The 27605-nt window shown below is 42.9% G+C and overlaps 1 protein-coding gene across 1 annotated transcript in view; it reads left to right on the plus strand.

Annotated features, from left to right (window-relative positions):
- The window catches only part of Itih2 (inter-alpha-trypsin inhibitor heavy chain 2), a 37112-nt gene that overhangs the window by 3191 nt on the left and 6316 nt on the right, over positions 1–27605 (plus strand). Inside the window, exons 4-16 of the mRNA XM_036186786.1 lie at positions 1022–1191; positions 5080–5184; positions 6958–7120; positions 9382–9489; positions 10114–10242; positions 12561–12677; positions 14818–14986; positions 15779–15904; positions 18365–18546; positions 19803–19988; positions 20557–20696; positions 22833–23002; positions 25189–25326. Coding sequence (XP_036042679.1) covers positions 1022–1191; positions 5080–5184; positions 6958–7120; positions 9382–9489; positions 10114–10242; positions 12561–12677; positions 14818–14986; positions 15779–15904; positions 18365–18546; positions 19803–19988; positions 20557–20696; positions 22833–23002; positions 25189–25326 — 1903 coding nt within the window. The remainder of the gene's footprint in view (positions 1–1021; positions 1192–5079; positions 5185–6957; positions 7121–9381; positions 9490–10113; positions 10243–12560; positions 12678–14817; positions 14987–15778; positions 15905–18364; positions 18547–19802; positions 19989–20556; positions 20697–22832; positions 23003–25188; positions 25327–27605) is intronic.

The following is a 27605-nucleotide window of genomic DNA, read 5'->3' on the forward strand; positions in this document are numbered from 1 at the left end:
TCCCAGGCAGCGTGGCTCAGCTTCCTAGAAGATCCAGAGTGGACCTTCCTGTCACAAGAGAACACCCAAGAATTGGTCTGTGTTGGCTTCCTGTTCTGAACTGAGAACTTCCCCATGAAACAGGGGGAAGGGTAAACAAATGGGCCTGGATTTTATCTTAGCTTGACATAGGCTTGGGAGCTAACTAGTTGGAAGCATTAATCTTGGAGAACAAAATCTGAATGATGGAATCTAATAGTGAAGTAAGCAAATCTTGGGAGAAGAAAAAGTAAAATCTAACAGGTCACACATTGTCACAGATCTGAAGGAACATCCTAAAGGAGGTATTTTTTATACCTGGTCTGCAATCATCACTGTTTTGTTTTGTTTTCTTAAACTGGGGCTACTTTCAACCATAGAAGAGAGAAAAGGAGGTCCAAGGTATTATTAAACAAATAATTGAATCAAAATGTCCTAGACAGGACAATTCTGTTGATTATGTTTAGCCTTCAGTGTTCACTTAGCTTGTTTTAATACAGGAAAAGAAGCAAGGGCTGAAGTGTAATAATAATGGATGATACTGAAGGAAATTGGTAGCAATATGGAGTTTGTGGGTACACCTGCTTGTATTTGACTCTGAAGACAGAGCCAGGGTCTTCTCTTGACCCTGCCATCCAATCTCCTCTCCCTAGTAGCAGCTCTATGAGAAATTATTTCCTGAACTCTTTCAGTCCATCTTGCTTCCCACATCCATTTCCTACTCAGATTATAAAACGATGGAAATAAGGAAAAAAAGCATGAAAGGAAGAAGAGAGGGAGAGAGGGGGGAAAGAAGAGAAAGGAGACATCATAACAATGACCCAACTCTTTGTGGGGTATTTCAAGGAGTTAGAAGATTGCTTACCAATGCCTGAGTTATGTATTTACCAGCACCCCTAGACTTGTTCATAACAAATAAAATAGACCAATTGGAACATCATATACATAGTACATTCCATGTGGGTATTTTGTTACTACAGTTATACTTTCTTGCCAATTTCAGGATGATGTTGATCAAGTTACTCTTTATAGCTACAAAGTCCAGTCGACTATTACTTCTCGGATGGCTACCACTATCATCCAGAGCAAACTGGTGAATAATTCCCCACAGCCCCAAACTGTCGTGTTCGATGTTCAGGTCCCCAAAGGAGCCTTTATCACCAACTTCACCATGTGAGTAACTCCTATGTAGAATGGGGATTGGATGCTCCTGTGTCTTGGCATCAAAAGCCCTCCTTTTGTAATGAAACTTAAGTGTGCACTGCTCTGGTGGTTCTACTTTGTGTCACTATATATGGGTTGTTTTGTGTGTGTGTGTGTGCATGTGCGTGTGCGTGTGCGTGTGTGTGTGTGTGTGTGTGTGTGTGTGTGTGTGTGTGAAGTTGCATTTGCATGTTCATGTATGGTGGGCAGAGGTCAACCTTGGGTATAAGACAAGATTCCTCACTGGCATGGAACTCACCAAGTAGGCTAACCTAACTGACCAGAGAGCTCCAGAAACCCACTGGTTTTGTGTCACCAGTGCTGGGATCACAAGCGTGTGTCACCATGCCCAGCCTTTACGTAGGTGTTGAGTATCGAACCCATATTTGCACAGCAAGTACTTTACTGGCAGAGCCTTCTCATCTCTCCGGCCCCCACCTCTCCTCTGTAACATACTGAAGTAGACATAAGACTCCTGCTACGGCAGCCACTTTCTACTGACTCACATTTATATGTGATTTCTTTGAGAGAGAGAAAGGCGTGAATCTTATAGGATACCATATGAGTGTGTTTGTAATAAGTCAGCGTTGTGTGCCACACATTTCTTTGGGAGGAAGGAGTTGAGAGCCAGCCATTAAACACAGTCTCAAATCCTGTGTTTGGATTTCTCTATGACATCTCTAATGAGTGGGTTATAAAGGCTAGACTTGACTTTTTCCTTAATCATTAACTCACTGCTTCTTGTGGCAATCAGCTCAATGGTTGACAGCTCTGTTAGAATTATTTCTTATGCTTCATTTACAATTTTTCCATTTTCTACCCAATGACTCTGTTACTCACATAGAAGTTTTAAAGCTCTACTGCAAAGTAGATGTTGAAGTGCTCATGGGTGAAGGTGAAGTGATATGAGGTTGGAGATTGGCTTCCAAATAATTGAGGTGGGAAGCAATTGAGTACAGATGAACTAAGATTGGCTCGATATTGATAATGAATGCCAGTGATAGCTTTCATGGTGGCCTCTTATACTATTCTCTTGATATTTTTATAATTTTGAAATTTTTCTTAATAAAAGAAGTTAACCATTCTGCTACCATTCATAGCTAAGCCCATTATCCATTTGCAGCCTTTGCATGTTAAAGCTAAATAATGTTCCTGAAGGTAATTGGAATGGGGGTCAATCACGTGGACACCCATGTAGCCATCCATACAGTGTTCTCATTGGTCAATGTCCCTCTTAGACTGCCTGGAACACAGTATATTGCTCTGCATACAGCCTCAGTTTTTTTTTTCTTGATTAAGGCCTTAAGTTGAATTACTTCTCATTTGTTTTTTTTTCCTTTTATACACAAAGGCAATGAATAAAGTAGAAGGTTTAGTTTGCAAGTATTTTGACTAGCAAGTGTTTTGAATGATAAAAACTGTAGATTCACCTTTAGTTCCAGTACTCAGGAGGCAGAAACAGGCTGATTGCTGTGAGTTCAAGGCCAGGTTGGTCTACAGAGCAAGTTCCAGGACAGACAGAGCCACTCAGAGAAACCCTATCTCAAAAAACAAACAAAACAAAAAACCTGTAGATCCACGTTAACTATATATATCTTGGTTTTTGAATTTGTAAGTTGTTTTTATTATTCACTGTGTGTGTGTGTGTGTGTGTGTGTGTGTGTGTGTGTGTGTGTGTGTCCATGCCTCAGTAAATTCATGAAGGTCAGAGGACAATTTGTGTAAGTCAGTTCTCTCCTTCTACTATGTGGATCCTGGGAATCAAACTCAGATCATCAGGCTTGGTGACAAGTGCCTATACCCGCTGAGCCATCTCAACATTCCTTATGTTCACTATACTTTCTAAAATGGAAAAAAATATGTGAAAAAAAGCATTATGTAGATTGGTATCTTTTGAATTAGCTTAAATTTTGAGATGTTTTAATAGAGTATCTCTATAAATCCTGTCCTGTCTTCATCTTCCTCTGCTTCCAAGTGCTGGGGTGAATGGCATGCACCACCAAGCCTGACTTCTAGGACAATTTCAATTAGCTCTTTCTAGAAAGTAAATGGGAGGGAGAAGTTTTCTATAGTGCTTCTGTGTGGCACCGTGAATATAAATGACATTTTAAACTAATTCAATAAATTATTATAATTAAGCCACATAATCAGAATTTATTCTAGGTGTTTGGGGGTTCAGTTTTCATTTACTCAGTTTCTTTCTTCTTTCCCTCCTTAGGGTAACAAAGGCAATAGCATGAAATGTGCATTTATTTTGGTCTGCCTTTACTTGGGTTGAATTTATAGACTGGAGAAGACAGAATGGGTTATGTAGACCTTAGGATCAGCCAAAATATTTTTTCTACCTTTGCTCAAGATCTCAAATGCAGGGTTGGAGAGATGGCTCAGAGGTTAAGAGCACTGACTGCTCTTCTGGAGGTCTTTTCCCAGAAACCACATGATGACTGACTACCATCTGCAATGAGATCTGGTGCCCTCTTCTGGTGTGCAGGCATACATGCAGGCAGAACACTGTACACATAATAGATAAATAGATTTAAAAAAAAAAAAAACCCAAACATCACTGTGGAAGATGATCATGTCTCTATACAGACTTGTTCAACCTTGAATCTGTCTATGATCTGATGGGAAGATGCTGGTCTGGACACTGGACTTTGTTTTCATTCTTGTTCTGACCAGCTTGAGCAAGTCACTTATCTTCTTGGGTCTAATTTCTGTCCTGTGAAAGATAAAGCCTGGAAATGTTTATCCTACCTGTATGCTTATTGGTACCTGGGGAGGGAAACCCTTCAGAGATTTCATTCCTTCTATTATAGCATTTCTAGCATTTTTTGATGGCTTTCATGAATGCCAGTGGCACTTCCCAGTCACCATGGGCACCAGAAACTTTTCCAACTAGTTCTAAATGTTTCCTTCAGGGACTATTAAGATTACAGAATCCTATTCCTCCAAACATCATTACTTGGTGAGAATCAAGTACAAGCCAACTAAGAATCGGATGGATAGAGGCAAAGATACAAAGAGAAAGCAGGGAATCCCCAAGGGAGATTTGGAGGAAATAAACAGAAACACTTAGGAGGATTCAGCTGGGCTCTCCTCCATCTTTCACATTCTTTTCTTTCCTTCCAGGACTGTATCCCCTTTTGTCTTAATTGGTTGGTGCTGCCAAAATTGAGTACTACAGGATGGGTGGGTGTAAACAACACAAAAAATATTATTTTCATAGTTCAGGCAGCTGGAAAATCCAAGATCAAGGTGCTGGCAAATTCAGTGTCTGGTGCAATCTCACTTTCTGGTTCATAGGTGGTTTTCTCGTAATTGCCTTCACATGGTGGGAAGGGGACAGGGCTTCAGCTTCTCTTTTATAATGGCATTCATCCTACTTGTGAAGGTGCCTCTCTCATGACCTAAATAACTTCTGAAGTCCCCACTTTCTAAAACCATTCACTGGGAGGGAGAATTCAATCTACCAATTTTGATGGGACACCTTCATTCTTTTGCACCAGACTATGTTTAATTCTTAACTCTCCAAAGAATTGTTTGGCTTACCAGCCACCTCTCCCAGGCACCTGCCACACTCAAAGGGCATATCCACACCCCATGCTTCATCCAAAGAGTATGGTTTGGATATGGGAAAGCTTAAACACATAGTAGTACATGAGAGAAATTTGGGGAGCTGGAACCCAGTTTAACTTCTCTCAAATCACAATCAGATAGAAAGTCCTGTCTATACAAGATCATGCTTCTTGTTTCCTGTAGATGCAAAGTGATTACTGCCCCCATTCATCAATTGCTTGTTCTTTGATAGTGCTCCTAAGACTGCTAACGTGGCCCACCATTGATTTTTGTCGATTCTAGGACCGTGAATGGTATGACATTTACAAGTACCATCAGAGAGAAAACTGTGGGCCGAGCTCTTTATTCACAGGCAAGAGCCAAAGGCAAGACGGCTGGATGGGTGAGGTAAGGGCTAAGGATCACGGCTTGCCATCTTATCTGCTTTCCTCCTGCCCCATTCCTCCCAGAGCACACCAGGCTCCAGAGTGCCTCAAAGCCTAGAAAAAATGGCAAGTCCTAGGATGATAATAGAATTAGGTGTCTCAATGTCCATTTCCCTAAAAACCTCTCTATCAGTGGGGTTTGGGAGTTTTACATAGGTTGTTTTTATATGACTTGTTTTGCAAGTAAATGAATGTTCTGTAAATAAACACCTTACACCCAAAAAAAGTGCAGTGATATGAACTACAGGAATATAGTAATCATGATCTTGTTATAAAATATACACATGGGCCTAGAGAGATGGCTCAGTAATTAAGAACACTGGCCACTCTTCCAGAGGACCAAGTTTCGAGTCTCAGCACCCACATGACTAATTACAACCATTAGAATCTCCAGGTCTAGGAGTGCCTCAGAACAACCCTGGCTTCTTTGGTACATAGCATGAAATATAGCCACTCTTGAAGGAGAGGCAATGTTGTTTCTTGTCTCACGGCTGCAGGTGCACACACATACACCATTCATTGTTAGTCTTGATGCTGGATTCAACCACACTGGAAAATCTTGCTGCTTCCTCCTTAAAACTCTAAGTAAGCACCTAAACAGCAGCCATCATACTGGATTTGATAGTGATTTACATTACAAGAAAACCCACAGAATTCGCTAACCTGGACTCATATCATAGGAGCTCACAGAAACTGAACCGACAACCAGGGAGCCTACATGGGACTGACCTAGGCCCTCTGCATATATGTGACAGTTGTGTAGCTAGGTCTTCATGTGGGACTCCTAACAGAGGGATCAGGGACTGTCTCTGACTCTTTTATTGGTTTTGGGGACTCTACTCCTCATACTAGTCACCTTCCCAGCCTTCATACATGGAGAGGTGCATAGTCTCACTACAACTTGATAAGCCATGTTTGATATCCATGGGAAGCCTGCCATTTTCTGAATAGAAATGGAAGAGGAGTGGATAGGGGGACAGAAAGGTGATAAATGGAGGGGCTGCGAGAAGAGGAGGGAAGGGAAAACTGCACCCAGGATGTAAAACAAACAAACAAACAAACGAATGAATGAATGAATAAATAAAGTCCAAAGTGTTTAAACAAAAAAAAAAAAAAATGGGGAGGGGGCTTCCATTTGAAACACAGATTCAGTTCTATAAAACACTAATATTCATCCCTTTGTAGACCTCCTAAAATACAACAAACTCAACAAAAGTCTCAGAGTGCAGTGTAGGGAATAAGCACCGCCTTTGGAGATACCTAAGCTTGTGTCTGAGTCCTGGTTCTTCAACTGACTAGTTGTGAGGCATCTTGGGTAAGTTTCTCACCCTCTATGAGCCTCACTTATTATCTGAAAGTTAAGGATAATGACATCAGTTTACATAACTGCTGTATCAGAAATGATACCCTTTAAGTCCCTCAAAAGCCAGTACCCAATCATTGGTCCTTTGGCCAATGACACTCAAATCAGTGAGCAGCTAAATAAATAAATAAATAAATAAATAAATAAATAAATAAATAAATAAATAAATAAATAAATAAATAAATGAGAGAGGTTAAAATTCTTGGTTTGATTAAATTTATCTCCAACTTGCCCAGTTCTCTGATGTACCAAGTTCATGAACAACTGAGCAGGTGTGATCAACCAGGATAAAGATGAGAACTCTATCAAAATGGTGTGTCTTATGACTCCTTCACGTGTATGATCACTTGTGTTGGGGTCTCCCACATCTAGGAGCAGAACTCTTGATATGGAGAACTTTAACACCGAAGTGAACATCCCCCCTGGAGCAAAGGTGCAGTTTGAACTTCATTACCAGGAAGTGAAGTGGAGGAAGCTGGGATCCTATGAGCACAAGATTCATCTGCAGCCAGGGAGGCTGGCCAAGCACTTGGAGGTGAGCCTGGGTTCATAGGGTCAGCAACAGCACGTATCTCTGGTTTAATTTGTTACCACCACCATCGGAGGTGTTTGATGCCATTAGCTCCGAAAAGCAATGTAGCATACTAAAAAGATTTGGGGTTGGAGTCAACCACACCACTTCTCTACAGGTTCCAACACGAGCTTTCCTCGTGTGCTTATCAGTGTTGTACTGGTTGCTGTAACAAATTATCACAAATGGTGTAACGTAAAACAGCTGAAATTTGTTCTCTCACAGTTGTGCTGGAATCTGAAAAGTGCATTGTCCACAGACTGGAGGATGACTGATCCTTGTGAAATTTTAATTCCAAGCCGGGAGTGCAGAACACATACTGTTTCTGGCTTCTGGTATCTGCCGGGTGCTGGCAGTCCTTGGCCTGTGGCCTTTCGACTCTATTCTCCTACTCTGAGCATCTCAAATCTCCTTCTGCTTTCCCCTTGCTGGATGAAGAGCCAAGTAGCAGAGGATGACTTCCCCTAAAGATCCTTATCTTAGTCACATCCCTGATGACTTCTAAATAAGTTCAAATTCAGATTCCAGGGTTTGAGTAATACACCACTGAACTCAGCAAACTAACCTTCATGGTTACGGTGTTGTGAGCTTCTACATTGTCGTCTGTAAAAGGCGTACCATCTGAGGTTTGAGTCTTGCACCTCTCAGAATCATAAGCCAAATAAATAAACTTCTTTGCCTATAAAGTACCCATCCACAGCTGGGTGGTGGTAGCACTTGCCCTTAATCCCAGTGCTCGGGAGGCAGAGGCAGGCAGATCTCCGTAAGTTCGAGGCCAGCCTGGTCTACAGAGTGAGATCCAGGACAGGCACCAAAACTACACAGAGAAACCCTGACTCAAAAAAAACAACAGCAAAGTACCCATCCTCAAGAGTTTTAACATATCTAAGAGTAGAATAATATACTGTTTTCATACTGTTTTATTACACACACACATACACATAGGTAAAACATGCAGATGAAACACATACATACAAAATAAAATAAAAAATAAAATTCTCATGGTGCTAGCATCCTGGAGAAGGGCTCCTTGATGACTTATAACATGGTAAAGAAACAGGTAGCTAGCTCTATGCAAACAAGGGAAAATATGAGTGACCTCCCTTTATGCCAATTTCCTGTCTTGAGAACTAACTCACTCCACAATACCACCATTCATCCCTCCCAAGGTGATACCCAACTATTTTGCATAAGGCCCAGTGTCTTGTTTGTGTGTATAGGAGGTGTTTGAATGTGTTCATGGGTGCACTCACCTGTGTGTGTGCAGGTAGAGGTCAAAGATTAGCTTCAGGTGTCTTCTTACTGCTTTCCACATTTTTTTATTTTTCAAGACAGGGTCTCTTCCTGAACCTGGAGCTCATTATCTGGCCAGTGAGTCTCCAGGACGCTCCTGTCTTCATCTCCCAGTGCTGAGGTTATAAGTACATGCTGCCACACCCAGATTTGATCTGAGTCATGGGGATTCGAATTTAGATGTTCATGATTGCCTGGGAAAGCTATTTACACACTGAGCCATCTCCAGCCTGAGGCCCACCCACTTCAACTATTGCCACTCCAGTGGCCAAGTTTCCAGCGTGTGAACCTCCGGGAGGCATAGTAAAGTCATGTCCCGATAAGTAGTGTGAATTGTCAACTTGACAGATTCTAGAATCACATGGAGAAGGATCTCTAGTCATGCCTGCTGAGGATCATCTTGATTATATTAACAGATGTGGGAGGACATAATTGTGGGTGGGGACATGCCGGAGCAGGGGATCCTGGACCATGTTAAATGGGGCCATATTGATGCATAGCAGCTTGCATTCACTCATCCCTCTCTGTTTCCTGACTGGGTGCAATGTGATCTGCTTCAGCACACTCCCGCCGCCTTCACTCCCCCGCCATGATGATGGACTGGGCCTTGAACTGTGAGCAAAAACAAACCCTGGCTCCCTTAAGTTGTTCTTTTTAGGGTATTTTATCACAGCCACGGGGGGGAAAAAACTAAGTTGCACATCTAAACCACAGGGAAAGTAAATCCTGGAGGTATGAAGTGATAGAGAGCTACTGAGTTGCTAGAAAGGAGTTAGCCACTGCAGTGAGATAAATCCTATCCAGGGAACTTTCCAGAGTGACCATGGAACCATGCTGGGGAGACTGGGGGATGAGAAAAGGCGTCAGAGGGCTCAACCGTAACTTTACTTCCTGCTTTAAAGTCTCTAAAGACTTTCGATTCTGTCATTCAGGTGAACGTGTGGATTGTTGAACCTCAAGGGATGAGATTTCTTCATGTTCCTGACACTTTTGAAGGCCACTTCCAAGGTGTTCCAGTCATATCCAAAGGACAGCAGAAGGTACACGATGCGTTGCACTTTGCCAGCTCTCTGAGTGGTCACTAGGTCCTGGCTCTTTTCCTCCTGTGCTCTGGGCAATGAAAAGAAAAAAAAAAAAAGAGTGGTCTGAGCTGAGGTCAAAAGCTAGAGTGTCTTTCCTATTAAATATAAAATAAATATTAAAATAATAAAGCAACACTTCTAGTTATGATTTTGCCCACTTTGGGACCTCTCTTTTCCCCAAGTCATCTACTTGACCAGGAGTTAGAGACAACTTTCACATGGAGAATTTTCATAAATCATCACAAGAAATATTCATTTTAACTGTCTTTGCCTTGATGGCCAATAACGAGCAACTATGAAAAGGTCAGCGTCATCTCAGAACTTACACAGACTCTTTCCAGAGTTGGGTGCCATTCTATCTACGGTATCTGGAGGAATATTCTTTGAATCTCTTTTGCAAAGGCCTGGTACCTGGCATCCAGCACCACAGTTTGTCAGATACTCCACTCAATAGCTCCGTTGCTGTCGTTTCCATAGATATTAGGCCAATGGATGCTGTCAGCATGCTGTTCTCCTGCCTGCATGATCAGGTGTCAGGATCTTGGAGTAAAGATCAGCTTCTGATGTCCCTGTCCTTTGCAGGCACATGTCTCCTTCAAGCCCACAGTAGCACAGCAAAGGAAATGCCCCAATTGCACTGAGACGGCAGTGGATGGAGAGCTGGTGGTGATGTATGATGTCAGCAGAGAAGAGAAGGCTGGGGAGCTTGAGGTGAGTGCAGACTGGCTCCAGGCCAAACATCTCATTGCAGTTGAACAAACTCCTTGGCTTGTGCGTCACTTTTAGTTGTCAAGGAAAGTGTTCAGGATACAGAGAAGAGACTAGGTTCATAGTTTTCTGATAGGCATCCAAGAATTATCCTTTATGTCGTAACAACCAAGTAAAAGGATCTATAGAGATTGGTGAGTTGTTAAAGTGTTTGCCATGCAAACATAAAGGCCTGAGTTCAACCTCTAGAACATATGTAAAGAATCTGGGCATGGTGGCATGCTGTCCTGGTTTCATCCCTGTTACTCTGATAAAAATACCCTGACCCCAATAAATAAATAAATAAATAAATAAATAAATAAATAGATAGATAGAATAAAATAAATAAATAAATAAACCTTAGGGGAGAAAAGGGATCTATTTCTAATCAGCTTAAAATTTCAAGTTATAGTCCATCATAACAGGGGAGTCACAACGTCCCTTGCCTGCAGTATCTCTCCTCTCTCTCTTCAATTGGATTCTCGGAGCTCAGCCTGGTGCCTGGCCATGCATCTCTGTATCTGCCTCCATCAGTCACTGGACAAAGGTTCTATGATGACAGCTAGGTTATTTGCTAGGCTGGTCACCAGAGTAGACTGGTCCAGGCACCCTCTGGACCACTGCCAGGAGACCAAGGTGGGGTCAACCTTATAGATTCCTGAGAGCCTCCCCAGCACCCTGCCTCTTCCTATTCCCATGATGTCCTCCTCTGTCATGGTATCTTCCTCCCTGCCCTCCCACTCTGTCCCTGTTCCAGCTTGACCCTCCCATTTCCCTATGTTCTCATCCCCCACTCCTCGCCCTCTGCCACCCTCCCACCCCCAGTCCGCTCATGCAGATCTCATCCACTTCTCCTTCACAAGGTCATCCCTGTTAGCTAACCTCTCTGAAGTTGTGGGTTGCCAACTGGCCATCCCTTCCCTCACATTTAGTATCCACTTGTGAGTGAGCACATACTATGTTTGTTCTTTTGAGTCTGGGTTAGGATGTGCAGAGATGACCAGCCACACTAGTGGAAGCCCATGAACTGTGGACTGGTGGCTGTGGAGCCCCCATGGGACTGGACTAGGCCCTCTGGATATGGAAGACGGTTGTTTGGGGGGCACCCAGGCAGGGGGATCGGGATCTGTCCCTGGTCTATGGGCAGGCTTCTGGAATCCGGTGCTTGTGGTTTGACACCTTGCACAGCCTTGGTGCATTGGGAAGGGGCTTGGACCTGCCTAGGCTCAGTGTGCTGGGCTCTGCTGACTCCCCATGGGAGACCTCCATTTGGGGGATGTGGGGATGCAGGGTGGTTTGGGGGAGAGGGCTGGAGGTGGGAGGAGCGAGGAGGGGGGATCTGTGGATAGTATGTGGAGGGAGTAGAAAATTTCTTAATAAAAAAAAATGAAAAAAAAAAAAAGAAAAGAAATAGGGAAGTCACAATGGCAAGAGCTTAAATCTGCTATTCATATCGTATCTGTAGTTAAGAGCAGAGAGATGGATGCACACATGCTCCCTTGCTTACTTGCTTGAGCTGAGCCAATCGTCTCTACTCTTGTGAAGTTCAGAATCCCCCTCTCAGGGGAATAGTGATGCCCACAGTGGGCTGGGTCTTCCCACAGCAGTTAACTTACTAAGACAACCCCACACATGCAGACATGCCCACAGGCCAACCCAGTGTAGACAATTCCTTGAGACTCTCTCCTTGGATCACTCTAAATCGCATCAGGTTAACAATTAGAGTTGACCAACACTTAGGTGTTTGTTCTCCTCACCGAGTCCAGCTTCCACAATGTTCCACAATGATAGGCTGTGTTAAACTTATCTCCCAGGGCCCAGTGGGGATGCTATTTCTTTGGAGACTTCCTTCCTAACCATAACGCTTAGCATGCTGTGCTGAAAACACGTGTTAGCTGTCTATCCTCACTGGTTGAGACCCGTGAGGGCAGAGACTACCTGATTTACCACCAATGAGCAGAGTGCCTGGACAGGGGCTTGAGGTAAAGCCTGGGTGAAGTGTAATAGGGCAGAATGAAACAGAGTGGGGTGGGAGGGCTTAGACTCCCAGAACAGCGGTGCAAGGGAAACATCAGAAGAGAAAGATGGCCACATGCCAAGTTTCTACCTGACTTCTTGTTTTCGTCTTCAGGGACGTGTGCCTCCGTTCCCTGCCTTCCACCTCCTCTGTAGTCTCCGGCCTCCGTTCCCTGCCTTCCACCTCCTCTGTAGTCTCCGGCCTCTGATCCCTACCTTCCAAACACGGGTCATCCTCTGACTCAGACATATGTTTTGTTTTTCAGGTATTTAATGGATATTTTGTGCACTTCTTTGCTCCTGAGAACCTGGACCCAATTCCCAAAAACATCCTTTTTGTCATTGATGTTAGTGGCTCCATGTGGGGAATAAAGATGAAACAGGTAAGGACTGAGTCTTACCTTCTGTGGTTGTCTTTTAATAATGCAGTAATTCAGTGTTCCCTCTGACTCCCGACTTTGGGCTAACACTCAGAAACTGTACTCCCAGGTACTCACTGACTGAGGGAGTCAATCCCTCCCAATGTTGTGAGGTTATTGTATGTCCACTGGGCTTATACCAAAATCGATGCTTCCTTGTAAAAAAAGAAAGAAAAAAAAACTTTTCTCCTCCATGTTTCCTCTTTCTTTTCCCTCTCTTGTTTTTTAATTCGCCGTTTGAAAAGTCCCTTCCTTATAGAATGTCTTCTCACTCTGATCATGTCTCAACATGGTGTTTGGCTTTAGTATATTGTCATTAGTCACAAGTAACTTTAAAATCCTCACATGCCTAGTGTGTGTGTGTGTGTGTGTGTGTGTGTGTGTGTGTGTGTGTGTGCATGTGTGTGCATTCATGCACACATTATGTACGTTTGAGTGTCTGTGTCTATTTAGTGCACATGAAGGCCAGAGGTGAGCTTTTGGTATCTCCCTCCATTACTCTGCACTTTAGCTTTGGAAACCGAGTCTTTTCTCCTAACCCAGGGCTTATCCTTCTAGGCTAGATTGGCTGGCCAGTGAGTCCCTGAAGATCTGCCTATCTCCACCACCACATCTGGTTTTTACATGAGTATTGGTGATCCAAACCCAAAACTTCATACCTTCCAGGCAAGCTCTTTATCCACAGAGCCATCTCCCCAGACTTTAGTCTGTCATTTTTGTCTACATTGTCGTTCCTTGGGTGGTTATCCTGTCTCATGTCTTCTAGTTCAGAGATCTAACCTTATCTATGATAACAGGATAGGGGGAATTCAAAACAACAAATGAGGTTTTTGTTTGTTTGCTTTGTCTTGTGTTTGGGGTTTTTTTTGGGGGGAAGGGTGCATTTTGAAACAGGGTTTCTCTGTGTAGCCCTAGCTGTCCTGGAACTTGCGATGTAGACCAGGCTGGCCTTGAACTCAGAGATCCATCTGCTTCTGCCTCCTAAATGCTGAGATTAAAGGTGTGTGCCACCACCGCCCAAAGGTAATTTCTTAATTTACCCATTAAGCCAACTAATTTGAATAATCAACTAACTAGTCCTTCTTTGAAACCTATTTTTGACCTTGTTAAGTGAATGCTACTCGGTAACAACCCGAAAGAAGTGGGTGTCTTGGATGATCCCTACCCACATGGGCTTATACTGCACTACAGGTCCTCTGTGAATGTGCTATTGATATCTAGTGTGGTTCTTCTTTGCTGTGGGAGGCTGTCCTGCGTGTTTCATAATGTTGAACAGCACCTTTGGCCTCTGCCCACCTGATCTCAGTAGTACAACCTCCACAGCAGTTGTGACAGTTAAAAATTACACCAGGGCTGAAGGGATAATTGCTAACATCTCTGCTGAGTACCCATGATGACCTCAGTTTGATTTCCAACATTCATGTGAAAAAAATCGAGCATGGTGGCATGTGTTTATAATCCCAGCACTCGGGAGACAAGTTCTTGAGTCTCACAGGCCAACCAACCTAGCATAATCAGCGAAAACAAGGCCAATGAAAGACCCTCTCTCAAAAACTAAGGTATGACAAACCTGAGGAATGACACTCAAGGTTCACTTCTGGCCTCCACATGAACACATATACATGTACACACACACACACACACACACACACACACACACACACACACACAGTGACTTCATATATTGCCCTCTGTTTCTTGAGGGAACAGTTGCCTCCAGTTAAACATCATTATTCTAAAACAAATGTTTGTTCACTGTTCCTTCCTTTCTTCCTTCACTCAACAAATATCTGTGAAGTATGTACTATGTGTCAGAAAGTCCAAGGGAAGGCCTAAATTCATATTGCTTATCTTACAGTAGAATAAGTCAAAATGGTGTATTTTAGAAGACAGGAAATTCAAGTATCCAAAGTCCAATAGAACATGCTTAGAACATAAGGGACGGGTCTGTGTTGGCTGCCGTGACTGGCAAAAGTTTTCTTTATAAGTTGAGCTGGAATCAGCACTTGGAAGATGGATGGAGCAGTGATGGGACTCCTAATATCTCCCTCCTTTGGCTTGAAGTGTATGTGATGAGCCCTCTCTTGGTTCTCTTTTGAAATAGACCGTGGAGGCAATGAAGACCATATTAGATGACCTAAGAACCGAAGACCAATTCTCTGTGGTTGATTTCAACCATAATGTTCGAACTTGGAGAAATGACTTAGTGTCAGCTACTAAAACACAAATTGCAGATGCCAAGAGATACATTGAGAGAATCCAGCCTAGTGGAGGTGAGTGGGTTTGGTCTAGAGTCTACAGGGAAGCTTACAGAAGGTTCAGTCTAGGTTGACTCGAGAATCATAGTCCCTGGTGAGTGCTGGGATAGGTCGTCCAATCTTAGCATTTAGGAGACTGATGTAGAAGAATTGCAAGTTCAGTGTCCCCCAGGGCAACTGTTAGTTCAAGACCAGCCTTGAACTTGAACTATACAGTAAAACCTTGTCTTCAGCAAGGACAACCAAAAATTGTTATTCTTCACCAAACTGATATTTGCCCAGTCTGCAGTAGTCTGCATTAAATAATGTATTTATTTTTTTAAAAAATGAATACTGTTTGTGGAGAAAGAATAGAACCCAATATAGCTCAAATAAGTCTTTAAACAGTCTGTCATTTTATCAAAAAAAAAAGTTTATGAGGTAATTCTAGGCTTCCTTGTTAACTATGTATGTAATATAAGTATGCGTGTGTAAAATGTAAATACCTTCCAGAGCATCTCAGCAAGGTCATTTAGATTGTTAAGTTTATTGCTTTACAAGATGACAGGCTGATGCCTTAAAGGGCTTATTTGTCTTTAAGGGAATAGTCTAAAATAAATAACTTAGTGCACTGTAAAATCTTGATGGACATAGAAATTTGTCTCGTAGAAAGCAATCAAATGAATTTAATATTGAGCAAATTATGCATAAGTAGTTAGTAGACAGATGAACCTGAATCCAAGCTGTGGGGTGTGTGTGTGTGTGTGTGTGTGTGTGTGTGTGTGTGTGTGTGTGTGTGTGTATGCAAGCATTATGTTACTTTAACAGGCACAAATATCAACGAGGCACTCCTGCGAGCAATTTTCATTTTGAATGAAGCCAATAACTTGGGATTGTTGAGCACCGACTCAGTCTCTCTGATCGTTTTGGTTTCTGATGGTGATCCCACCGTGGGTGAGTATTGCTTCTGGTTTCTATTGACAAATGTCTTCACTGCTGCTTCTTAAGAATGTCATTTGCTTACTGTGGGAACTGTAATGATGCATATGTGCATTTCTAAAACATTTTAAACCGTGCCTCTGCAAGAAAGTCTCCTGACCTAGAAGCACCCAGGAGCAAGCTTTTTAAATCTTTGTGTAAGAATATTTAATTTTGCATAATGAGAACTGATGAAAGATAAAAGGCATCAAAATTCAAAGGAAATAAATATCCAGAGATGTGCAAAAACAGACTAGGACACCATCTCAGCAGTGTTACCAAGCAGAAAGGGGGAAGCATCTGAGGGTGAGTTCCTGACAAAGTCCTTAGGGGTGTAAAGCTTCCCACACATGGTCAGGTGCTAATCCACCCATCATCATTGCTCCTGAACGCCTCTGCTTCTCCCCCACAGAACAGGCTCAGAAAGCTAAGGTTGAGCTCTAATCTGTATTGTGAGAACTGCTAGTGCATGCTGGGAAATGCATTTATTCCTCAACATTAGGTCTGGAAAGATGGTAGATGGGAGTGGTGAATGGCCCGTATTTATCTCAGTTCCCACAGGAATGTAGTCTCTATTGTTCTTCACATCTCTTCCAGGAAAAATGACTGCTGGTTTGCACACCTTTAAATAAATCATTTTTCTTATCTCCCAAATGGTTTCAGCATCTCCCTGTTTCTATTACCTGCTGTTATTCTTATTTGTGTCTTTATATTGACAAGTATTAGGAATAATGAAGGCTAGCTGGCATGGCAAGAATGAGCTGTCAGGTACTCGTGGATGGTATCTAACCAGTGCTGTACAGCTGGATAAAAGGAAAGTATGGGAGGCAATGCTCACAATAGCAACCAGGACTTCCGAAGGATGAAGAGCAATCATTTCGTTAGTACTGAGACCAACCTGAGCAGGTGTTATGTGTTTGTGGTGGAGCCGCCATTTTCTCCATTTATATCTTGTAGATTTTTTAGTATAAGTTTTGAGTAACATCATAAAGAATAAAAGGAAATACATATTTTTAAATTATGCCTGTTTCTTACTCTTGTCTCCTAATCATTCAGTTTCTGCACTGGAGTTAGTCTCTGGCTACTAGCTTCCTGAGACATTAGTGCATTCCTATTTTACTTCATGCACATATTTGTGTGTATGTGTATATATACATATATATACACACACAAATTCATTCATGTATTATATATAAGGATGCTCCATTATTTATAAGGATAGCCATTTACTTTGATTTTTGCCTTTTTAAAACTACCTCTGAGGAGCTAGGTTTGGTTTGATCCCCAGTACCTATTTGGTGTCCCACAGCCATCTCTAACTCCAGTTCCAGGGGATCCAGTGCCCTCTTCTGACCTCCAAGATCAGTAGACACATATATTGTACATACACGCATGCAGGCAAACCATTAATATACACAAAGTAAGTAAATGGTTTATTTTTATTTAAATACTTTGATGGGGCTGGGGAAATTCCTTAGGGGTATAAGTACTTACCATATAACCATAAAGACCTGAGTTTGAATCTCCAGAACCCATGCTCTTAAAAAACTGGACATGGCTCTTCATCCCTGTAAGGTCAGCGTTGTGGGGACAGAGACTGGAGGCTCTCCGGAGCTTACTGGACAGCCTGCCCAGCCAACACAGCAAGTTTCCAGTTCAGTGGGAGACCCAGTCTCCAGGCAATGAGGTGGAGAATGATACAGGAAGGGACCCAGTGTCATCCTCTGGGTTCTGTGTGCATGGCGGAGGCGTGAACACCTGCACACACATGTGAATATACCTCTCACTCTCTCACACTCACAAACAAAGACACCGTGTCTTTGAGCACAAAAGTAGAAGAACAGCTAGCTGGAAGGAGAAAGAAGCAAACAGAGGGACAAACATGGGGAACGGGTGAATACACTTGAAATCCATTATGTGCGTGTACATAATGCCACAACAAACCCCATTTTACACCGAATTACTATGTGCTAGTTAAATTTCTGAATGCTTTTGGAGATTACTCAATATGAATGCATAGAGTGGCTGCACAGGCTTCCCCAGCCCAGTTGCACCATAATTTAACCAAGTTCCCTTAGGGGTCACTTGTTTTGAGTTGTTTCTAATGTCACTATACCCAAATAATGTGGATAGGCATCACTGCCCCATTTCAATTCTTAACGAAAGAGTGAATCCATTAAAAAAAATTCTAAGGCAGAGGCAGGTGGATCTCTGTGAGTTCGAGGCCAGCCTGGTCTACAAAGCGAGTTCGAGGCCAGCCTCCAAAGCTACCGAGAAACCCTGTCTCAAAAAAAACAAACAAACAAACAAAAAAACAAAAAAATCTAAATTTTGTCTTCCTGGGTCAAAGGGAAATATAGTTTTAGCTTTGAGAAGTTTTGCTAATTATCATCTTCTTTCTGGTCCCTCTTGCCTTTCTATCATCACCAACTTCAGGTGAACTAAAATTGTCCAAAATTCAGAAAAATGTGAAGCAGAACATCCAAGATAACATCTCCTTGTTTAGTTTGGGGATAGGATTTGATGTCGACTATGATTTTCTGAAGAGACTGTCCAATGAAAACCGTGGTATTGCTCAACGGATCTATGGGAACCGGGACACATCCTCTCAGCTCAAGGTAGATGATCCCACTGCCGGAACCGATTCCCTCAGGAGACAGCTGAACTTGGCTCAGATTTGCTGCAGCCGCATTTGCTCTTCAAATCCCAGTGACTGTTCATTGCCTTCTCATGCTTTCCCATCACTGCTTTCTGCACTGGCAGTGGCACGTGAAACAGTAAGACCAGGGCCAAACCAAACACTTGTGTGCTCCTTGAAACAAAAGGCCTTCTCAAACCTCCATCTTCTGCCAGCCTCCTGGTCCCATGAGCAATCGCTTATCCCACTGTCATGGCCACCTATTTTCTCTTTGAATTGCCTTGGCATTTTGCTTATCCTTTCTATAATGTAAACCAAGTCAAACTATGCTCTTGAAGCTTCCTTAAACAAGAGAGACATGTTGGGTGGCATGGTGGCAAATGCCTTTAATCCCAACATTCAGGAAGTAGAAGCAAGTAGGTCTCTGTGAGTTCAAGGCCAGCCTATGGACATAGCAAGTTCTGGGCTAGCCAGGGCTACATGTTAAGAATATTATGTCTGTCTGTCTGCCTCTCTCTCTCTCTCTCTCTCTCTCTCTCTCTCTCTCTCTCTCTCTCACACACACACACACACACACACACACACACACACACTCACTATTGTTTATTTTATTGGATTTTTAAATAAAATCACTTTATTCTAATTAACACACAAAACCTTCACACTGTTAGTTTAAGGGAGCCACTAAACACTTTCCCTTTCTTGAACTCTATACCTCTCAGTGAACTCTCTTCAGTTAGAATGGCCATTCTGAAGCCAGGGAGCTAAACTTACAGTTTTACACTTTCAATACCAATTGTCTTTATCTATTTATTGATCAGAGAGAGAGAGAGAGAGACTTCAGACTAGAAAACAGTTAGCTTTATATCCTCTTTCATGTGCTAACACCAGGCACAGCATTTGAAGCTCGGGACACCTAGAAGATATAGTTCTAATTCAGAATATTTCAACCCAGGTAAACTGTATTATGAATGCCCACAAACTTTAATTTCTGATCATAACAGAAAGGAGAGAAATTCTTGGCTCTTAAATTGAAGGTAATTTCCTAACAACAAGTTTTTGTCTTATGGCCCAGAGTTCATGACCACAGGCATGTCCATCATCCCAAAGGTCCATACAAATAAATTAAGAGTTATCTGCTACAAAAGTGAGAAACCTCAGGGAAAAATACTTTAGAGCTACAAAGTAGTATGAAAAATAACTATTTGTGTTTTTTTTCTTTCTTATGACTTCTAGAAATTTTACAACCAGGTCTCCACTCCACTGCTGAGGAATGTTCAGTTCAACTACCCCCAGGCATCAGTAACAGATGTCACTCAAAACAGTTTCCACAACTACTTTGGAGGTTCTGAGATAGTAGTGGCAGGAAAATTTGATCCGAGTAAAGTGGCTGAAGTTCAGAGCATCATCACTGCAACATCGGTACTTCTCCTTCCCTGCTTATTCCGAAAATCCTAACTGGTCCCCACTGCACCCAGTCTCTGTGGTAACAAACTAATTCTAATGGTCCCCTACTACACTCTGTCTCTGTAGTAACAAGCTAGTCCTAACTGGTCCCCTACTGCACTCTGTCTCTGTGGTAACAAGCTAATTCTAATAGTCCCCTGCTATACTCTGTCTCTGTGTTAACAAGCTAATTCTGATGGTCCCCTACTCTATCTCTGTGGTAACAAGCTAATCCTAACTGGTCCCCAACTGCACTCTGTCTCTGTGGTAACAAGCTAACCTTCTGCATCCCCAGCCACTTGTGTGTGGGACAGAATCAGGAGTTGAAAGGGAAGGCATGACACATGTCTATCATCTTTTCAACCATTCTAATAAAACCTCATTTTTTTTCTCCCAATCCCAACCACAGTCTCTGGGGTTTGTGCACTTAACCTATCCAGCCGATGCTCTCTTCCTTGTCTAACCCCAAAGTACATTTACAGCAGATGATTTAACTGTAATTCTGGTCCCTGGTTGTCCATCAACTGATGCTTCCTCTATCCAGGCTAACACAGAATTGGTCTTGGAAACCCTGAGTCAGATGGATGACTTAGAGGATTTTCTATCAAAAGATAAGCATGCAGATCCTGACTTCACAAAAAAACTATGGGCCTATCTCACGATCAATCAACTGCTAGCAGAGAGGTAAGGCAAGAAGAGTGTATACCATGGAGATTTACAAACATGAAATGCCCACCTATAATATTTGAAGTCAAGGCTAGGAATATAGCTTAGTGTGAAAGCCTTTGCCTAGCATACATGAGGTTTTGGGTACAATTCCCATACTATAAACAAAACAGCAGATGGGATATTTGAAGTCATAAGCAAAAAGTATTTGGAACTGAGAAAGGTATCAAATTAATGGAGGGATTGGAATATTACTGACTGGTTCCTAGAACTTTAACTAAATCTGAGTTACTTCTTTTCTTTTTATTAAAAATGTAATATATGGGGTCTGGAGAGATGGCTCAGAAGTAAAGTTCAGCACCCAGCACCCACATGACAGCTAACAACTCTCAGTAATTACAGTTCCAGGGGATCCAATACCCTCTTGTGATGTCTGTGGTCACTGAACTTATGGGGTGCAAAGAGACATACATGCACACAAAACACCTACACACATAATTTTTTAATGTTTAAAATGTAAATGTAACATATGTGAATGTGTGGAGTGCATTAATTTTATATATATATAAAATGTAATGGCCATCCTGCTGTAGATATAGGACTACAGAGGGTCTCCTTTTCTACATCCAGGGAAGCCACTATTTTGATATGTGTCACCATTGATTTGTTTTGTCTATTTCACATAACCACACAACCCTTTTTTGACTTTCACTCAGTTCACCTGCTAGATTTAGCCAACTTGCTGTACATGTCAACAGTCCATTTGTATTTCCTCTTGAAAACAGGTCCAAGGAAAAATGTATGACTGTGCGATTACAGTGTTGTCCAAGGACCAGCTCTTTGACACTTATGCCATCTCTGGCTTCTGCATTTCAACTCTCTAACAAAATCCTCTCATTAGAGCAGCCTTGACCGCAGCCACCAGTGTTTCAGGGGCATCTTTGCTAGAACTTATGATTGCGAGGTTCCCACTTCACCTCCTATCAGATTCTTGGGAAGATGGACCAAGGTCACTGAACTAGGTTACAAGAATTGTAACCACCATATAACTGGACTCACAAAGAAAATCCCTGATGTCAATAAGATTATATTTTTTTAAATACATGTGGTATAAGTGGTGGCTTTGAAAAAAGAAATATCCCTACCCCTAGGACAGAAGTACAATGGCCATACCTAAAAGTACAGAGAAGTTGCTCTGGAAGTTAAATATTGATTTTTAAAGCCCTGTAGAAAGGTCAGCAGTGGCTAGGATTTCAGGTGATGGGTAGAGCATAGAGCATTTTAGGGCAGAGGAACTAATCTACATGACTCTGTGATGACAGGTCTGTTATATTTATTTATCCATGGGATGTACAAGTAACCCCCAGTGTAAACTACTATATATATATGTCAATGCATGTTCATCTGTTGTCTCAGATGTACCTCTCTGGCATAAGATTCTGTAATCTAGGAGGCTATGGGTGCATGGGAAACATGGAATACCCTCAGTACCTTTTACTCAATTTCACTATGAACCTAAAACTGCTCTGAAAAAAAAAATAAATCTTTAAACTTAATCCTTTGAAAAGCTGGGCAGTGGTGGCACACGACTTTAATACCAGCATTCAGGAGGCAGAGGTGGATCTCTGTGAGTTCAAGGCCATCCTGGTCTACAAAGCAAGTTCCAGGACAGCCAGAGCTGTTACACAGAGAAACCCTGTCTTGAATATATATATATGATAGATGGATGATAGATAGATAGATAGATAGATAGATAGATAGATAGATAGAATAATCCCTTGAGAGGACAGTGAGATGGCTCAGCAGATAAAGGTGCTTGTGGCCATGCTTGCCAATACGAGTTTGATACTGGGGTCCTACATGATGGGAAGAGAGATCCAACTCCCACAAGTTTTCTCTGACTTTTACATAGGCACTGTGCACACACACACAAAAAAAAAAACAAATGTAATTTTTAAAATATTCCCCTGAGACTACATAGCTAGATAAAGTATTAGTGTTCCTGAAGCCAGTTAGTTCTGTTTGCCTCTTGCCTTAGGTACCCTACCCTGTGCTTAGGTCTTGGCTGATTATCAGAAAGGCGAGTGGAGAGGTTTGGGGCCTGAGTTCACCCTTGTGTATAGTGATGTTATTCAATCTATCTCCTGAATGCAGAAGTCTGGCTCCTACAGCTGCCATCAAAAGGAAAATCACAAAAACAATCTTGCAGATGTCTCTCGACCATCATATTGTGACTCCACTTACTTCCATGGTGATTGAGAACGATGCTGGGAATGAGCGCATGCTGGCTGACTCCCCACCGCAGGACCATTCCTGCTGCTCAGGTCAGTGCTTTAGGACCTCATGAGGCAACAATACAGAGTGGCCTTCCTGTCTTATGTTGAAGTCCCAAAGCCTCTGTCCCCATCTCTGATCCATCTTTTGCTCCCAGCTTGTGCCTGTAAATATTCAAGCTTGTTCCTTCAGTTTGGTTTGACATACTATGAACACCTGAAATCCCAGCATTCCCAAAGCCAAAGCAGGGGGATTTGATCTCTCAGGCCATTCTGAGCTGCCTAGTGCCTCATGACTAGCCTGGACTACATAACAAGACCCTGTCTCCAACTAAAGGAGGGGTTTGAAAGATGGTTCAGTAGTTAAGAGCACTTGCTGCATTTCCAGAGGATCAAGGTTTGATTCACACATGTTGGCTCACAACCATCTGTATCTCTAGTTCCAAGGGGATCCAATATATTCTGGATTATGTGGGCGCAAGACATGCACGTGGACAGACATATATGCAGGCAAACACACACATAAAACATAAATAAATAAACAACTTTCTAAAAAAGCAAAACCAGAAATCCTTAATGATTTATCATTGGACAATGTACTTCTCCAATCATTTTGTTTTAAGATTTATTTTTATTACATGTCTGTGTAAGTGCATGCCCACGTGTGTGCTGGTATCCATGCTGGCCAGAAGAAGAGGCCATCAGATTCTCTGGCACTGGAGTTACAAGCAGTTGTGAACTGCCAGTTTGGGTGCTCAGGTTTTCTGCAAGAGCAGAAGCATACTTAGCCGCTTAGCCATCTCTCCGAACCCCGTTCTTTAATTCATTGAAAGTATGGGACAGGCAACCATTTTGCTAAGAAAGAAGTCACTCCTGTGTCACTAGAGTCTTTCTTAGCACTGCACAATTTTGGCTGGCACTCTGGTTCCTGGGGACTTTCAACGGGGAAGCCCAGGAACTTCATGAATTACTTAGAAAAGAAGGTTAGGGAAATGGCGGGGTCAGTAAAACAATTGTCTTGCGAGCATAAGGACCTGATTTCTATACCCAGCATCCACCTAAAAATCAGGGTGTGGTGGCATGCACTTGCAATCCCAGCACCTCAAGGTAGAAGCAAAGGAATTCTTGGGGGTTAGTAGCCAGCCAGCTCCACCTAAATCATCGATCCCCAGGTCCCAATGAGAAACCCTGTTTCCAGTCACAAGGTGGACAGCTCCTAAGAAACAACATTCAAGGTTAACCCCTGACATCCCCACATATGTGCACCCACATGTATATATACAGACAGACACACCCAGATACCCCTCTATCACAGGCGTGCGCGCGCATGCGTGCACACACACACACACACACACACACACACACACACACTTCTTTAAAGAGTATATATGGAAACTGGGGCCCTAGAAACAGCCTTGAAAGTCATCCTTGTGGTCTATGTCCCATAGGAAGTCTCCAGAAATGCCCAAGGCTAAGAGGACCTCTGATTGAATTGATTAGATTCCCTCCTTCGTCTTCTTGATGCCTAGTCTTGCCTGGTCTCGAGAGTGACTGCCACATGCTACAATGATCCTCTGAGTTTTTAATTTTGTTCCAGAGGGTTCAATGATAACAGCTCTCTATCTAGCCAAGGATAACCTTGAATTCCTTGTCCCCCTGTGTCCACTTCCTGAGCACTGGGATTGTAGGCATGTGTCACTACACCAGCAGAACAGTTCCTTCTACTGAAGACCCATTTAGAGTCCTAGGTACTAGAAGAATTGGATCACAGGCTTCTGCAGTGTGATGCCAGAGGGAATAAGGGGGGGGGGCTCTGAATAAAAAGAGGGGGTTGTGGGTTAAAGCTCAGAAGTAGAGTGCTTACTTTGCATGATCGAGACCCTGGGTTTGATAACTAGCACTGTGTTTATCTACCTGCATTTTATGGTAGATAAAACCTTACGCCAGGTGGTGGTGCAGCACTCAGGAGGCAGAGCCAGGCAGATCTCTGTGAGTTCGAGGCCAGCCTGGTCTACAGAGCCAGATCCAGGACAGGCACCAAAACTACACAGAGAAACCCTGTCTCAAAAAACCAAAAACCAAACCAAACCAAACCAAAACAAAACAAAACAAAAAAAAACCTTAGCTGAGAACCTTTGGTTGAGGGAAGAGGATGCAAAACCCAGATTCTTGAAACTGAGTGAAATTTCTATGGAAGAGTGTCTTGGGAATTAATGGATGTGGGTTCTTCTACACAGGTGCATTGTATTATGGCACCAAGGTTGCCTCAGGTTCCATCCCATCGTGGGCCAGTCCATCCCCGACACCAGTGACGGCCATGCTTGCAGTAGGAGCGAAGCCACTTGAGTCCACTCCGCCTCCACATGTGATTCGAGGTAAAAGCCTTTCTCCCTTCTCAACCCATCAGAATCCTGTGCGAATTTCCATAAATTAATAGAATCACCATGTCTTAAGAAACTAGGTGATTTTTACATTCATTGTTGCCTTTCATGGAGAGCAACAGCTCCACAAAGTAGCTTACTGCAGCTGTCCTAACAAAACGGTTTGAGACTGGAGTGCTCCGGTGTCTTGTTAGGGCGCTAACTCTGGCATCAGGAGCTCATTCTGTGACCTCATGGGAACCTAAGGAACTCACGAGGGTTCCATGTCCAGAGACTGCCACGTTTTGAGGGGTGGCCCCAGGATATGAATTTGCATGGGGACAAATCCATACCCAGCACTGTTTCCCACTGTATGAAGTGAACCCCCTGAAATCAAAGAGATGCTCTTCTCATGGGAATGCACTGGTGGAGTATGGTTTCACATTGAATGAACAGCTTTGATTGGTTAAGCACTTCCTAGTTGCTCAGTAAGTGGATGTTATCATTGAATGATCAATTTTGGTTTTTATCCAGATGTATCATTGTCTACTGCATAACAGCATGTGGGAGGCACAAATAGCAAATGGGATCATCTGAAAGCCAATAACATGTATTTCTTGCAGAGTTAGGGCACTGAGGCTCCTTGGTGCTGTCCTCAACCTTTTTGACCCAGTCCCTCTCAACATGTGAGACAAAGGCGCCACCTGGAGAACGTAGGAGTAAATGCATCACCTCTTGTCACCCCCAATTAACAGAAACTGCTCTTTGAGCCACAGGCACTCAGTCCATTACCAAAACAATCAGCTTTGCAAAAAGTAAAGTTTACTCACTCAATGGCTGAATATGGGGAGACGGGAGACAAAGATCTCAAAGCCACACCCCCTAGGGCTTGAGGACATTTATAGGGCAGAGACAATGATTCATGTGTGGGGAAAGATGATTGGAGGTGAAGGAATCTGTGGTTTACACACATACAGTTAAATTCCATGGGCCTTTGTGAAATGCACATTCAGCAAATGGAGGTGTGAGCATCATCTGCGGACAGAATGACATCATAGGATCACCCATCAGAAACCTCTGAATGTCCACAAGCCAGCTCTCCAAGTCTGACAAGGAACCTAGGCATTGTTGTTACCATGATCCAAACACACCCGGAGTGTTATCCACAGCTGCACCTCTGTGGTTAGTGCTTGTCCAAGTTGACAAAAAGCAAATGCAGCTGAGGGTTTGCCCAGGCTTCCCCCACCCCCCCCCCCCCAATTTCCGGGGTTCCCTGACTTTGTCACTCTCTCTTACTTCCTGGAAGCCCCTGGAGCCTGTATGCACTTTGCATCCTTCTCTCTCTTTGAGAACAGACTTTGGACATTCTAAGAGTGCTTCTGCACCCTCCATAGGGAAGGTCCCATGGGCCAGGAGCATCTGGGTTGTTTGAAATGGAAGTGGAAGGCTACTTAGTTCCTGTTGCTAATACAAGTACAAATCTCTAGGTTCTCTTGAATAGACTCTCATATTTAAAACAAAAAAACTTCAGATGGGCCAGTGAGGTGGCTCAGAGGATACAGGCACTCACTAACAAGCCTAATATCCTTAGTTAGATCCTGGAACCCACATGGTAGGAGAAGAGATTAGCCCAACTTATCCTCTGACTTCCACATGCATGCTCCATATAGACATAGGCCCATGGTGGCATAGGCTGGCAATGCCAAGCTGAGGTAGAAAGATCATAGGTGTAAGGCCAGCATGGAAACCCTGTCTCAAAGAACAATAAATAAAAATAAAATAAAATGATTAAAAACATCAACTCCAGACTGGGTGGGTGGTACCTCTCATCCCAGCACTCAAGGTGAAGACAGAAGAACCTTGAGTTTGAGGGGAACACAGACCACAGAGCAATACCTTATCTCATAAAAGAATGGCTGAGAGTGTCACTCCATGAAAGGGCACAAGCCTAGTACATTCAAAGCCCTAGGTTTCATATCACGTACAGCGCATGCAGGAGGGGGGGGGGGAGACTGATTGTTTTTTTACACACACCAAGCATCCGTTTGTGATAAGGAATCAGTGAGGACTTAGGGTAAACATGTTAAGTGGCTTTGTCTCACTACCTGCAACTATCTCTGAAAGTATTATGTAGACAAAATCCTGAACAGTCTTACTAAATAAGAAACACAGAGCCAAATATAGGGGTAATAGCCGAAGAGATCAGAGAATTAGTGAAGAGCCACTGACTACCCTTTAGCTTACCACCAAGCCGTAGTTTCCCACACAAGAGAGCTTCTTCCTGCCTAACCTGG

The sequence above is a fragment of the Onychomys torridus genome, chromosome 5 (assembly GCF_903995425.1).
Source record: "Onychomys torridus chromosome 5, mOncTor1.1, whole genome shotgun sequence".
In the NCBI taxonomy this organism is placed as follows: Eukaryota; Metazoa; Chordata; class Mammalia; order Rodentia; family Cricetidae; genus Onychomys; species Onychomys torridus.